The 16,190-nt window shown below is 45.9% G+C and overlaps 1 protein-coding gene across 4 annotated transcripts in view; it reads right to left on the reverse strand.

Annotated features, from left to right (window-relative positions):
- Positions 1 to 8,232: 8,232 nt before the first annotated feature.
- Nphp1 (nephrocystin 1) overlaps positions 8,233 to 16,190 on the reverse strand; it is a 49,643-nt gene continuing 41,685 nt past the window's right edge. For all 4 annotated transcript variants that reach the window (XM_021183855.1, XM_021183849.2, XM_021183845.1 and 1 more), the window contains exons 17-20: positions 15,500 to 15,612; positions 13,385 to 13,458; positions 10,563 to 10,607; positions 8,233 to 8,684 (exon numbers count right to left, since the gene is read on the reverse strand). In XM_021183855.1, coding sequence (XP_021039514.1) covers positions 8,412 to 8,684; positions 10,563 to 10,607; positions 13,385 to 13,458; positions 15,500 to 15,612 — 505 coding nt within the window. In that variant the 3' untranslated portion in view covers positions 8,233 to 8,411. The remainder of the gene's footprint in view (positions 8,685 to 10,562; positions 10,608 to 13,384; positions 13,459 to 15,499; positions 15,613 to 16,190) is intronic.

Raw genomic sequence — 16,190 nt, forward strand, 5'->3', positions numbered from 1 at the left:
TGGGGCTGGCTGCTTTGCTGTGCTTCCAGACCCAAAGCTCTTCCTTTCACACACCCATAAGTCAGGTCTGGAGACTGGGCTACTTTCTTCTTTAACAACCCACTCACCTTGGGTTTTTTTTTTTTTCCACCGCCCTGAGGGAAGGCCTGGCGCCCCAGAGTCCTCTTCCTCCCCTCTGGCTCCAGCAGGCCAGTTGAAAAGCCTCCTCAGGAGTAGGAGAGGAGGCATGGAAGAGTTGTCCCAGGACTGGGGGATGTCCTGCACAAGAGCCCTGTGTCTTGTTCCTTAGCAACAGCAGGGAATTCCAGGGCCTGTCCTGGGCAAGGTGGGAGGAGTAGCTGGTTAGCTCTGCCTGGTCTGGAGCAGCCAGCAGAGTTTGGATACATGAAGCTTAAAGCCAAGGCATTGCAGGGAAAGGCAAAGATCTTCCCAGCAAGCTTCCAGACAGCCTGTCCTCAACCTTTTCCAAGTCCTAGAGCGTATAGTTCACAAGCTCAGGCCCCACACTGCTGACAGAATGGATCCAAAGCCATCCACTTTTTCTGAATGTTACACACAAGTGCTATGTCTCTCTTTGGGGCTGTGGCCCCCTTGGATGTGACCATAATCTACATGGGGCATCAGGGAAGATAGGGCAGGGTAAGAGGTACACACGGGTTCCAGGGATTGAACCCAGGCCATCAGGCTTGAGGGACAGTGCCTTTACCTGATAAGCCATCTCACTGGCCTCGAAAGTATTAATTCTGAGTAGACTGTGATGTTAACTATGTACACTGTACTTCCTAGAGCAGCTTCTAAACACATTCTAGTGACACAGAGACACAGATCATCACTGGTGCTCTTTTTGGATGCTAGCCTCACTCCTGATTCACTGAGAGATCCTGTCTCAAGGGATTATGTCAGAACATGATAGAGCACACATCTGTATATACACATATTCACATACTGTGAATTCACAGTATGCTGTGCTCATACACGTAAGTTCCAGCAAAGAAAAATTCTACCTGTCAGGAGCTTGTGTCAGTCGAAATGAAGGAATAGTATTGTGGGTGATAAATATATGGGCAAAGTATTACTATGGTTGAGAGCAAAAATCATAGTGCTATTGGGTAATATTTTTAGTTTATATGTATCTAATACAAGGACCGCCATATGGGGCAAGAGAGAAGTAAAGAGACCCTATAAAAATAAATTTCTGTAGTCTATCTGAAGTGGAATTTTTTTTACATATTTTAATTTCACCTAGTGTTAGGGTGTGTGTGTGTGTGTGTGTGTACACTAAGGTTTGCCATTTTAGAGTAGTTTATCTCTCTAAAATTTACCTCAATTCTTGTTTGTACCATCTGTCTCCCAGTTGGAATGGTTTGTCTTCTTTTGGTTGCAAATAGATTGATTTCCCCTCACTTCTTGGAGCATGGCTATGGTAGTCATTTTAATGCCTTAGTGCTAATAACTATGTTGTCTTAGACTTGTCAGCTCTTGGTTTTCTTTTTGTCTTTTTCTCTTACAGATGTTGATATTTTCTCCAGTCTTCAAAGATCACGTGATTTTGGCTTGTCCCATGGGCATGAGGCATCTTGTGTCACAGGGTTTGCATCTTGTTTGAATCCCGTCTTGAGTCCTGATGGGCTTCCTCAGCCAATGAGCTTTGTCTCTCGGCTGTGGCTTCAATGTTGGATCCGTTTTGAAGCTTTGTGATCCTGTGCTAGCTTTGAATCCAAGGCCAAGCCTTAGATACTCTGAGTGTGGTCAGCTTTGGGGTGAGCTCAGGTCAAATGGACTATTTTATGGGGTGATTTTCTTGAGCTCTCTCCATGCTGTGATTGCTCTAACACCTTCTGGAGTGGGGCTGGGGCAGGAAAGGTGCACAAGGGTTTGGGGGATAATATTTTGATGTAAAAAAAAAAAATACATCTCTCACCTCAAAAGGAGTAAGAGATAGCTTGTTCTGGAGCCAGATCTGAGTGCCCATGGCCTGGAAAACACAGAGTTAGGATGTGTATCTCACAGTCTTATAGCTGCAGAACATAGAAAGTCATAAATCAAAGTAATTTTAAGATACTTGGGTGGAAACATCAGAGAAGCAAATCTTTCCTACAGGCCTCAGACGCTGTCTGATGCTGTTCTTTGCTTTTGAGCTGGTAGAGGCCAGTGGTCTGCTAAGCTAATAAATCCCCAAAGGTTTTTATCTATTAATCACAGGATGTTAGGTCCGACACAGAAGTGGACAAGGAAATGGCTGTTTAGAGGGTTAAGGGTAAGAGACAGGATAAGGGTAACTGGGCTCTGGGTCTGCATCACTCTGTCCTCCACACACCACTGCCGTCCCAACCAGTCAACCTGTGTTTGCGGTCATGGTTTCTTCATAGCAATGATCACCATCGACAGGATCTTCTCTTACCCACGAGGCAAACCACCTCCAGGGTTATCTGTGAGGGGGCTTCTACACTGGGTCGATGTAGGAAGCCCTGCCCTAAATGTAGTGAAAGCATCCCATGGATAGGATCTCACCCTGAATATAAAGAGGAGGTTGAGCTGAACACCAGCATCCATCTCTGCTTCCTGCCCGTGACGCAGTGTGGCCAGTCACCTGTGCTCTCACAGCCGTGCTTTGCCTGCCTTTATAGACTGCCCCTCAAGCTGTGAGCCAAGCAAAGCCTTCCCTCCAGTTGCTTCTGTTAGGGATTTTGTTGCAGCTTTGCTGCTCTCTCCGGTTCCAAGGATTCTTTTTCTTCATCAGGCCTGGAGGATTGCTCATGAGATCAAGGCCTACCTGGGCTACAGAGTGAGGCCACGCCTCAAGCAAACAAACAAACAACCAAAACAAAACCTACCAAAATAAGAGAGAGAGAGAGAGAGAGAGAGAGAGAGAGAGAGAGAGAGAGAGAGAGAGAGAGAGAGAGAGAGAGAGGAGGGAAGGAGGGAGAGGGAGGGTCACCACAGCATGGCAATATTTTGAATTCTGCTTTTCTTCCCCTGCTCTCCCCCTCCCTTGTTTCTGTTGGGTCCTGATCAAGGGTCTCAGTTCCACCCAGTGGGCAAGGGAAGGCAGGCTATCCTTGGCTCGAGCTAAGTGTAGACCCTCCCATCACGTGTTAATTCTCTGTACACTCTTACTACCGGGAATTTCTCTTGCTCATTTACTGCTCATTGCCGTTTGTCCCTGACCCTTGTCCCTTACCCTTCCTTAGGCCGTGGGCTTCAGGAGAGCAGGGTATTCTGGCAGTGGGCCACTGTGTCATCTGGAATGCTGCCTGGTGGCACGGAGCACCCATAATGAGTGTCTGAATGATGATGCCTCTCATTTCTCCAGTCATAAAGATTTTAGCGACAACCTTCCCTACCCGCCCCCACCCCTTTCTCCTCCCCTTCCTCCTCCTCCTCCTTTTGCTGTTTTGATAGCCTCCAGGTTGGCTTCTGAGAAAGAACAAAGTTCTGCATTAATCTTTGCTGGTAGTGTTAGATACGATGGACAGGGTAAGGTCCAACATACCTGTAGACTATAAGAAACTGACTAAGCCGGAGTGAACTACCAAAGTCCCGGGGGTGAGCTGCATCCCATTAATGATTTCAATGTTATATTGCTGCCCAAAGCCCACATTCAGTGTCAGTCACCGCTGAGTCAGATGCCATAGGCCACCAGTGTCCTACCTGAGTGGCAGGTCAGCTCTGTTCTGGCCATTTCCTTATCTCTCATTCCTTCCTCTCCAAGTTGATGTGGTGACTGTGCTTGACACAGGAGCTCAGCGGGCAAGCTGGATTTCCAGAGACTGTTATCAGACTTATGTGGCCCTGAAACAGTTTTGGATGTTGGAGTTGGGTGGCTCCAAGGTCAGGTAGAGGTTTGGAGAGGGAGCATCCAGACAGGAATGTGTATTGTATACGTATTGCTGACTGGACTGCCATTGGGCCATAAATGCCCCCGTTATAGAACTGTTGGAATGGATTGAATGTACAGGTGCATACGTATGTGCACATGGAGCCTAGAGCACATCCCCAGATGCTGTCTACCTTGCTTTTGGAGTCTCTCTGGCCTGGAGCTCACCAAGAAGGCTAGACTGGCCTACCAGGAAGCCCTGGAGGCAGCTGCTGGCCTGGGCCTCCCCAGCCAGTGCGTTCCATGTTGTTGTTGTGTTTGGCATTGTCTATGTGAGGACTGAACTCCTCGAGTGCTTGTTTTTTGTGCAGCAGTTGAGCTACGACCACAGCCCAAATGGTTAGAATTTAAATGTCACAAAAATGAGACACCATTGGAGGACCTCATAGCCATCACACCCTCCCTTTGAGGGTGTTTCCTGTGGTTCCTGGCTACTTGTGCGTGCTGGAAGTTAGGTCAGAGATAGCCCTCAGCTTGGTAGTATAGTAGTTGTCCCAGCAACATTCTGAATAAACAAGGGGATACACGGTGACACCCCTCAGATGTACAGGCAACTAAGGAAGTGCAGTTCTGTCCCCACCTCTTTGAATTGAGGAAACAGAATACATTGCAGTGAGCCAACAACCAGGTCTGATCATTGTCTCTGCCAGAGAACTCCTCTGCCTTGGGAATACTCTACACAAGAGGAAGTGTGGGGACCCTGCAACGGATATCCTATCACACTGCAGGCTGACAAAGCCTTCCCTTGAAGATGACACCTTTGCCTCCTTTCTTCCTTGGTAGAGATAATGGCTTTCCAAGATGCTCCTGAGATGGGCAGACAAGGCTGCCCTGGGTGTGGGAATGCTCACCCATAGACTTCACAGGAGGACACTGGACCAGAGAGTCGCTGAAGCCTGAGACTCACTGCCCTTTAACATTATCTCAAGCACCCAGGGATAGGGACCTCCAGCAGACAAGTAGAATATGAGAGCAGTGACAAGAGGGGCTGGGGGAACCGTTCAGTGGGTAAAGGGCTTGCTGGGAAAGTGTAAGGACCTGGCTTCAGATCCCCAGGACCCACTATGCATCTGTAATGCCAGCACTCCTGAGTTGGGAGGTAGAAGTAGAAGAATTCCAGGAAGGTCAAGGCCAGCTAGCCTTGTATAACAGAGCAGAGAACAAGAGACCCTCCCCAAATAATATGGTCAAGCAAAACCTTCCTTCCAGTTGCTTCTGTTAGGGAGTTTGTTGCAGCTTTGCACACTCTCTCTTTGAGGTTGTCCTCTGAACATCACATACACTCTCTAAATGAGCATCACTCTCTCTCTCTCTCTCTCTCTCTCTCTCTCTCTCTCTCTCTCTCACACACACACACACACACATTCTAGAAGGCAGTAATAAAAAGGCTAGACATCTGAATCTGGGGAAGAATGGCCTTGTGATTTAGTTTCTATGGTTCTGATGTAGGGAGTCTCCTCACCTACCACGTAGGCCCCTGTGGAGAAGGCTTCTCCTGCCTGTCCTTTCATGCTGCTCTCTCAGGCCTAACTCAGCCTGTTGTTGAGCCTCATTTCTTCACACACACACACACACACACACACACACACACACACACACACACACACACACACACACACCAGGACTGTTTCCAGGATGCTTTTGGCTCCTTGACAACCCTTTCCTGTTTTGGAAGCTAAAAGGTGACATTTAAAAAGCCAGAGAGGTTTTGCTGAAAAAACAAGATTCCACTGACTGAAAGGAAGGAAAAGTTTCTCACAGGCCGGGTTATGCCACCACATGGCGCTATCCCCTCTAGTCAGGCCAACTCCCTGTGTCGCTCTCTTTCTGGCCTGGCATCACCTAAACTGTGGCAGTCTTTGTACTTTTTCCATGTGTGCATAAGAACAGGAAAGACAGCCTGAAAGCTCTGAAAGTGGCTCTTTCTCCTGTTCCTGCATCCACTAAAAGGACCTCGCCAGCATTTATTTACTTCCCAAATGTCTGGTGCCAGTCACAAATAAGCCAACTAGGTAAAAAAAAAAATACACACACATATACATACATACTACATACATACATGCATACATACATACATCAAAGAATTCATCATGAAAAAACAAAAAGGAAACAAACAAAAAATAAAACCCACCAACACCTCCCTTTCACACACAAAGGCCATGGGCACAGACACACACAGACACACAAGACACATATACACACAGACAGACAGACAGAGACAGACAGACAGACAGACAGACAGACACATACACACACACACCATGGATTCTACAGAGAAATCTGACTTGGCAGTGGGTAGTAGTGATGTGGCCTTAGGTTCCTTTAGAAACAGGCCTCCAGGCGACTAAGTGGGGACGACTCTATGGCTGGGTAGGAAAGTCCCTGGAGTCCCTGTGCACATCTGACCAGGCAGAGTTTCCAGGGAGAAACAGCTTGAGAGACCTTCGGAAGGAGAAGAGCTGCCTTCGAATGATGGGCAGAAAAGGTGTCTTCTTTTCAGTCCCTACCAGTCATTGAGGACAGAGGGGCAACACAGAGGGGCGCAGTGAATGGGTTTTTATTTCAAGGTCAAGTTCCCACTTGTCTGTCATAATTTGGGCCAGGAATCCAAGGCCCATTGTGGTTTGGATAGAATTTAAGTATGTCTCCCTAGATTTCACAGGTTGAAGGCTTAGTCCCATATGGAAACATCAAAAAGAAATGGGACTTTTAAGAGCTTAGGCCTAGTAGAAGTCAGAACAGCTCAGAAGCATCATAATATAATAAATGTCTAATAATAAAGGTCTCTTATAGGGTAATACATTGTTAAAATGTATTTTTGGGACTAACAGTTTAGATTGGTCTCTTCTTCATTGATCCCAACTTTTCCTTAAATACCTTTCTTAAATTTTATTAGCACATTTTTTTCTTTTAAAGAATACACTTCTCGGGGCAGCAGGCTGACTGTAACAAGTCCTGCCTGCGTACACATGAAGAGGTGGAGCCTCTGAGGCAGTAGACATGTGTAGCTGGAGTTAGCTGCTTGGTGGTTTTTTCTTTTCAACCTGCCCCACCCTTTCAGGTCCCTAACACTAGGTAGGAGAGAAAAAAGGTTAGAGAGGAGGGGGCAACATTATCATTAGACTACTCCTTGCTGATTAGGGGCATCAAGTTCCTTGGGGCAAGATTGAGCTTTGCTGTTAGGATATCTAATTTCTCCTTCTTGAGGTTTCTTCTTTGCATGAGATTCCTTAACAAACAGGAACCAGCAACCAACTACCAACCAAGAACCTACCTCCAGCACCAACAACCATGCCTCTTGAGGTCCTAGCATTTAGAGGATATACCTGTGAAAAGTCCTCATAATTTCAAATGTCACACAGTCACAGAAACTATCTGCCATTGGTAAAATAACGCCCCTGCTAGAGCATGAGGCAAATCACAGTCAGCTGCTGTGGACAATCTGAAGCAGCCCCATGTCCCACACCTGGGATTAAAACAAAAATATATTCCCATATTTTTGGTTTTAAAAGAAACCCAAATGCCAAAACTGTCACTACAGACATGATACATGGCACATCAGCTATACCACTGCCTAGCTCTGACCGTATGCAAGTCATATAACCTGCTTGGTCTGTCTCTTCAACAGTATTATGGATCAGAACCTGCATCCCACAGTAGCTCAGAGGACCACCTAGCTACTGTGGAGCCCTGAAAACCATGACCAGGTACACAGCAGTACCAACTGGTACTCATTATTACCCAGGTCACCTGATAGCATGACCAGGCACCCGAGGGTTACCTGGTGCTGCTATTGTTAACAATAAAGGTTTGAGACATTTGGCAACTTTCGAGAGTGTATCTGAAATGTACTAAGATCTGGGTGTTCTTTGAAAAGCCATGTCAGCTCCACTCTTCAATGTGGGAAAAAAAATCATTTTGACGGAGGACTTTTTATATTGACTTTAAAAGACAAGGCTTCTGCATTTGTTCCAACCTGGAGTAAAGCAACCCAAACATCAGACTAAATTAAATGACTAACAACACGATTTCTCTGAATAACCTACAAATATCACTAGCAACATTCAGCAGTTTGTATATTCTGCATTTTAGACTGTCTTTGCAGTGCTGGGGTTGGAACCCAGGGCCTTGCATGAACTAGACAAGCACTCTACCACTGAGCCCTGTCCTTGGCATTACATTTGGATCAGTCTTATGACTTGGAAATATCTTTTTCCAGTTAGTGGATTATATTTTCACTTTCTTGGATAATCACAAGTTTAACCTTTGCTAAAAACTGCTTTTATAGACATCTACACCTTCAAGTTGACACTTAAGTAATTGATGTTTTGAAAAAAATTTTAGATATAACAATATTCCTTATAAAATTTATTTTATTGTTTTACACTCAATCAAATTATTAGTTCTTTGAAAATATTATTTGCACACAAAAGCATATGACTACGTTCTAACCAGTCTGTCTTTGGCTCAGTTGTTTGAGGCAAGTCTTCCTGGAAGCTCCCTGGGTCCAGTGGGAATCGGAGCATGCCCGCCATTAGCCTGAGTTCTTTCTTATTTCACCCAAGAAGTCATAGGTCTGCTCTGAAAGGTCAAATGGTTTGTGAACTCCATCTGGTGACAGCAGAGCCTTCAGGGAACCCTCGTTCTCCCGGCTCTGCTTGAGGAAGTCAGCAATGGCTTTCCATCTTGCAGCCTCTGTCTCTTCCTCAGCCCACCTAAAGGGGGGCAGCAGTGTTGAGTGCAGAAGAGGGAGCACACAGTCATGGTAGACCAGGAGGAACTCGGCCTTTAGGAGCTCTTTGTCTCTCTGGGAAAACATCACCACAAAGGAACTATCAATAGCCTGGCATCATTGCTCTCAAACTACAAAATCCTGTGAGCTGTCAGCTGAAAGTCACTAAGGAGCAAGGCAAGGCACTGGCAGGGGTTGCATGTGCTCAGTGTTGTAAGAGCCCAGAGCTGGCTGGAGTGAGAGTCATGGTGGAGTTGAGCAATTCTCCCTAAGAACTCTGCAGAGTCTCTGTGAGAGCAAGGATCTCCTAAGCTCCATGTAGAGTGTCACATCTTCTGTCAAGACGACTAAAGGGTTGCAGTCTACTGTAGTGACACCATACACACATACACACACACACTCACATACACTACAACATAAAGTGGCTGTGTAGACTTAGTTGGATTATTATCTGCCAAGAGATAATTGTCTCAATGTCAAAAAGAAGTGGGGCTGGGCATGGTGCTGCACATCTTTAATTCCAGCACTCAGGAGGCAAGGGCAGGCTGACTGGAGTTTGAGGTCAATTAAGTCTATATAACAAGATCCAGGCCAGCCAGGACTACATATTAAGAACTTATCTACAAAAAAGAAGAGAAATGGCAAGCACTCTGGGATCTAGAGAAAGGAGGCCCAATCGGAGGAGTGAAGGCTCATCGGCCTGAGGGCATCAGACCCTCCCTAGATAATGGGAGGACCCACCTAGCCTAGGGCCAGCAGGCTGGGGTGGGACCTCAGAAGCACTGCAGCTGAGCACAAAGGGCTCCACACACAGCTGGCTGCACACATGGAGAGTGCCCAGGCACACCATATATATGGGACAGCTTCCAGGAGCCTGAGGCCCCGCACCTCACCCACTGTTGTTCTAGAAAGGTCTGAAACCAGCAGACTGGGTAAAGTGCGACGTTACTGGTCATGTGGAAGCTTTGGCTGTAATTCTTGCTCCTGCTCTGAAGTTTAGGCTTTTTCTTTTCTTTTCTCTGCTACATTTCTTATAAACAGTTAACACTTTCAAGTGTGTCTAAAATATGTCATCTACAAAGTTAACTCTTGAAAACCATGTAAACATTTTTCAAGAGAAAATTTCTATGAATACTTTCTAAAGTGTTCTAAGTACAGTCCCGATTTTATGTTGGGCCACACCCACAGCTATCCCAGGGCACATGTGGCACATGGGCAGGGGTACACCTTTGAAATAGCAAACAGGAGCCCAGTGTGGCCTCTGTCTCCTTTCAGAAATAAATGTTTATAGAAACGTTAGAGCACTGGGCTCTCACCTACCATCTACGCTGCTTTTTCTTGATGACAGTAGCTTTCTGTGGGAGAGACAGTGTGCCTTACAAAACCTGTCTGAAATCACTCCCTGGTCCTAAACAGAAAATGTCCATCAAGTCCTGCATTCTGGAAGTGACATCCCACCTCACTGGTCAAGGCCAGACTTGCCAAGTTAGCCCACGTGTCTGCAGCAGTGTAAACCAGTATAAACCAGTATAAACCAGACCAGGCACCCACTCAATGCATCCACCACTCGGGCCAGCTCTCATCTCCTTTCTTCCTACTTGATGTGAGTGTGTGTGTGTGTGTGTGAGAGAGAGAGAGAGAGAGAGAGAGAGAGAGAGAGAGAGAGAGAGAGAGAGAGAGCACTCGGGCTTTTTTAAAAAGCAAAGTACACATGCTAGCTAGCTGCAAGACTTCTTCATTAAGTACAACGCAGGGATCGAAGTGCTTGGTGTTTAGGAGACTTTAAGAAGTAAACGTGCCGCTTGCTTAGACTGCTTAGACTGTGTCTGTGTGAGCACAATGACACGACTTAGCTGAGGATGGGGTTACATCTAGGGCTGCCTAACTGAAACAGAGGCCTTGTTACAACACATGGGGAATCAGCCTCGAGGTTAGTGTGAAACCCAGTTTTACCTTCTCTGCTCGCTTTAGTGTGCTTTCTTTCTCAGCCCAGGAACTCTACAGAGAGAACAGAAACACTGTGTTAGTCAGAGCACTCGCAAGTCCTGGCAACACCTTCTGCAGCTTCACCCTGTAGTTAAAGCTATGGGCAGGGTCAGGATAGCTGTATAGCATCTAATGCGAAAGAGGTCACACTGTCAGTGGTATCTACTGCCAGCAACCCAGAACCAGCCTGACAGGGATGGCAGGCACATCTGTGAAGGACAACTTCAGAGACTTGTGGTTATTATAGCCAACTTACAAAAAGAATAGGTCAAACACCCCGTATTCCATGCCAAGCACACACAATGCCCAGATGCTAACATAGTCACGAGCTTCCAAGGGGAGACAGCAACAGAAACAGGAAGTCCTGCTAAGTCCCCTATGCCAGCGGCTCTGCCCGCCACACTGGTGACATGGATGGGACAGACAAGTTGATTTGCAAGTAAACATTTCCACAGGCTTCACAAAAGCTTCTTTAAACAGAGAAGCTAGAGATCAAGGGATCCCACACAGGTATGAGCTGAAGAGCTTGGCAAAGCATTTCCCTGGCAGTCTGTAAGGCTGGGTGAATTCCCCAGTCTCCAGGCTGACTGTCCAGGACTAGTACCTGACTCTACAGGTATCTTGAAGGTATCTGGGTAGACAGCCCATGCCCATAGGTGCCTAGGGTCATATCATGCTGAGACAAGGACCCAGTGGCCCCTGGAGAAAGAATGTAATGGGCTGACCATGAAGCGCTGGTGTGTCCAGGTTGTTTCTGCTTCCAGGTTGTGACATCCCACCTTGTTAACTTGCACCTACCCCCTCTAGGTTGAGAGAACCCTTCAGAGCCACAGCGTTTTACGACAGTCATTATTAAAACACCAACCACAAAGTGAACTTAGCTGAGTAAAGTCCGAACACTCACACACTTCATCACGTAAATCTTAAAAGACAACATGTCTTAGTGTGAGCACTACTTAGTAACTTAGACTCTCTGCCTGTAAACTGCCCACTGCTTGCCAGTCAACGTAGAGATTACCTGAGCTTTTAGTCCACAGAAAGCAATGGGGTGGAGGGGTGGGAGTAGACAGAGGGACTTGGGGAAAAAAAAAAAAAAAAAAAAAAAAAAAAAACAGAAGAAAACAAACGAGTGTGGGCCACTACCACCTCACCAAGCCCCACCCTTCTCCTTCTAGAACAAACAGATGCCTGTCTTTCCCAGCTCCCCTCCAGTTAGCAGAAGACATAACTGGCTCTGGCCAATGAAATATGAGCAGAAACGAACAGGCTCTTGAGGTAGAGTGGAAAGCCCAAGGTCAATCCCCTACCTTTTCCTGCAAGGACAAAGGGCAACAGAGAGTGCCATTCATTCCAAATGGTTCTAGGAGAGAACAGGGCCTGCCTTCACCAGCCTTAGGCCTTGGGTAGCTATGGGAGGGAGTCACACTGGAAGGGAACCGGGTAGTGAGAAACAACCCTCCTTTTAAAGACACCCTACTCAAGGCTGCTTCTCCGACCTGCCTGCCCTGTGAGGCCTGCCTGCTTTCTTGACCTCTCTCCCTCTTCCAGCTCCCTCCTCCCCCATCTGCCATGATCTTCAGTTTGCTGCTCCTGAGGTTTTCTTTCTTAGGCTCCAAGATAAAAACATGCTTGTTCTGTTGTTTCAGGTCCCTCTGGCATACAGCAGGCAAACACTTTTCAACCAGAAAAGCCCACTGTTCTAAAGGCTGTGCCATGAGATGGGATTATAACTGGACCACGAATCCCCTTTCTGAGTCCTGCCATGTTCTCCAAGAACATTGTCCAAGAACACTAGGCACTTAACTTACTTCGTGCATAAAACAATAAAATTGTCCTCAAGTTTCCTTCTGGGTCTGCTTTAAAATTCTTTTACCTATAAGATGAGAACTCCTGTAAAAGGGAGCCTATGCCTCCCGTCTCATGACTGTGGTTACTCTCGTAGCAAGGAGTTCAACTGACAGAGTCACAGTCCTGAACATGTGCCGCTATGTCTCTGCACTGCCAGAAGTGTCATCCTCCAGGGAAACTTCCTGGTCACGATCACTCCCTGCCTTTTTTGCTCTCCACATGCAGCCTCTGATTTCTGCCACCTTTGGCCCCTTCACGTATATCACCCTAAATTGGATCCGATCTGCCTCACAAGGTTTCTGCCAATCCTCCCCCACTGTGACAGCATCCCTGTCAGCAGTTAGGCCATGGCCTCACCTTTCCTTAGGTCCCCCTCACCTGAGGATCTTTAATGAGACAGAGTTCTGACTGTCATTTGATGCCATCATTAAACCTTTGAGGTCCCCAGAATGAATTTGGCCACAGCACACACTATGCTATCTACATATAAGCCTGGCATGGTCACAAGGTTTCTCTTTGTTGACCCCAATGTTTCAGGTTAAGATATGTTAAAATGGTGACTTTGGAAATTTAAATTTAGCTGAAGATCAGAGACTTCAAACTGTTCACTTTAATATCCAGTTGCTATTTCAGATAACACAGTATACTGAATTAAACTGAAGATGGTATGTATGCCCCAACTCTTCTGAAAAGTTAGTTGATTTACCCAGTGGACTGCTCTGGAGTTTCACTTGGAGTTTCTTGGGCATCTTACATGGAGGAATATAACAAGCAAGAAAGTACAATGCTCAGCTCACAGTCCCCTGCCACTGCAGCAGTGAAGGTTGTCCCTGGGTAACATTCACCATGCTTGGGAGGATGAGGCTGGGTTAGCTAGACAATGAACAGGGACTAGGAAACACTGGCTGCAGCAAGTTTCCATGGTGGTACGTGCTACCCACCCTGAGAGCATCCATCACGTCGGGCTGCTCCAGGAGCAGAGGGAAGGTGGCCAGCACGGGATGACTGATTAAATCTGAAACACACAACAGGAAGATTCAAACTTCATTCCTATTTTACAGTATTTGATCTCAGTGTTACCTACTCAGATTAAAATTATTTCACCAATTATTTACTGATAACACTTTTTATACACTTTGGCCTCCAGGAGAGTTCAGAGGCTCGAAAGCTGTCCCTTTTAGTATCTCTGTGTCTCTACCTCTTATCCTAGAAAGTTCTGAAATGAGATTTCCAATGGGGCTGGCCATACTGGGTCTTCTGTACGAGAGAGTGTGGAAGAATTAGAAGGGCAGTTTGAATTCCTGGTATGAAGCCTTTCTACAAAGATGCCTAAATCCACTCACGAGTCATGGCAGCACTCTTGGCCTGACACCCCTCAAAGGCTCTTCCTCTTGATCCCATCACAAAGCAATGCACTAATTTCCAAAAAGACACATTCAAACAGGAGCTTTGTTTCTGAAATGCCACATGCTACATATTCTACCATACTGTGCCTCAGTAGAGAACCATCTAGAACAGCTTCCTTGCCTTTGAGAATAGCCAGTAAATCTGCACTTGAGCCCTGGTGCTGGTGAACATTCCTAGTGTTAAATCCAAGGGCAACTGATGGTTAAAGCTTAAGTACCACTCCCCAGCATACAAATATTTCTTCCAGTGTTTCTGTGTAGCTCTAGACTTTGCTCTCTTACATTACTGGGCTGAAACTCTCGAGGTAGAATCTGTTCTAACCAGGAACACGATTGTCCAGTGTGAGGCCTCACCATGCTATCCTGATTCTCAACTCTGCCCATGCCTGCTGCCCTCAACTTCAATCTCACCTGCATAGAAACATTGTCTTATCTTGGGTCTCTAGGCACACCAGTTACTCTAATCAGAAAGGAGTCTCTCACACATCTCCCCAAATGTCTAATCTCTTGCTCAGGTTTCATCTTTGATTATCTACACATCAAAGCCTCTCTTCTTACTACATAATAATTCAGGTCTTCTTAGTGAATGTTCCCTCCATTTTCTTTATAGTCACTTATTTTTAAAAGCTAGAGGGCTTCTTCATGTCATTTTGCTTTGAAGTTTGGTTGCTCCATTTGGTTGGGACAACTAAACCTTTCCCATTTACCATACAATGGCATATGATGTACCCAGCAGGCAGTGGGTATCTGGATACTTATTGATTTCTAGGGTTTGGGTGATAAACAACAGAATTATGATCTTTTACTTTAGAGCCAAGCTCTTATAGCACATGCACTCCCTCTTGGAAAGTTCATTCATGTATGACAGCTCGTGTGTTTTAAAATTTATTTTAAAATATTTTACTTGGAAAAAATCTTTTGAACTCAAACCGAATGCCAAGGACTAAGGAGCTAGATGAATAGTTAAAGCAGGCACTATACAAATTTGAGGCTGAAGTTTGGGTTCCCCAGAAACACGCACTAATGCCTGTTAGCTATAGTAGTTTATCTAAGTTCCAGTACAGAAAGGGAATCCTAGAGCCAGCCAGTCAAGCTGTATGGAAGAGGTCTGCATTCAACTGAGAGGTCCTCCCTCAATGAATTAGGTAGAGAGTAAGGAGTGAAGGTTCCCAACACTAACGTGGGCTTCCACATGTATGTGCATTTGTGTGCACATGAACTCATACATAAAAATTAATTTAAAGAGAAATTTTAAGAATAAAAATAGTGCATAGAAACTAGTGACTATTTGATTTATTGACTTGTAACTGGCTCATGGGCACACTTCATTATGTAAACAATAGTTATTTGGGATGACTGGTTTCTTCCTGAAAAGGTGACATTCAAGGGTCACAGGTGAAAACAGATAATTTCAAGACCAAAAAAAAAAAAAAAAACCTGTTTCCCCGTGGATGGAAAAGAGGAGGCTGAGCGGGGATGAGCGGAGCCTGTGTGAGCTCCCGAAGCTGCCCCTCAGTGGTGTGCCACCCCAATGCTATTCAGTGGTCTTCTTCCACAGGCCACATCTGTAGGCAGGAAATACAGCCTGGCCCAGACTCCATGTCTTCAAGGGTTTGCAGCATCGACACACAGGAAAGACCCCAAACTTACCGGCACTTTGCAGGCTTGTCCTATCTCTCAGGAGCACATCTCCAAGAATTTGTCGGTAAAATATCAGTAAGTGAGCAGAGCACATACTCCCCACCAGGGTTTCTGGCAGCAGACTAGCCGGAGAAGAAAGGCAGTCATTAAACAGACCCTTCCAACCCAACCTACGGGGGTTTTTCCTCTGTGTATTACTTGAATGAACAAGTTTTACTTTACTATTGGGGGAAAAAAAGATTTTACAGTTTAAAGGAAACTTACACCACAACTTGGTCACATTAAACCAGAGATAACTAGCCTCCATTAAACCAGAGATAACTAGTCTCTTCAGATCTATATTTTATGTCTCAGCACTGTATCACACGCTTGTGCTTCCGTGCGAGCGCACACACCCATACTAAATGTCAAATAAAGGAAAGTCACTAATGCCTTGTTCTGGAAAGTGACTAGTGAGCTACACGCCTGAAGAAAAGCATGTGGCTGCCAAGCCTGATGTGGTGGGAGAGGAGGAAATGCCAGTTTAGACTGCTCATGGGTTGGGTGGGACACAGGAGGCGGGACAGACCTGAATCCCCACTTTGCTACTTCCGAGCAGTCAGACTAAGGATTAATTAATCACTCCCAGTGTGCTTTTGTTTCCTTATTTGTAGAGTGCCAAGCCTAACACCCGAATTTCAGGTTACTGAAAGGATTAAAA

This window comes from Mus caroli, chromosome 2 (genome assembly GCF_900094665.2).
Source record: "Mus caroli chromosome 2, CAROLI_EIJ_v1.1, whole genome shotgun sequence".
NCBI lineage: Eukaryota > Metazoa > Chordata > Mammalia > Rodentia > Muridae > Mus > Mus caroli.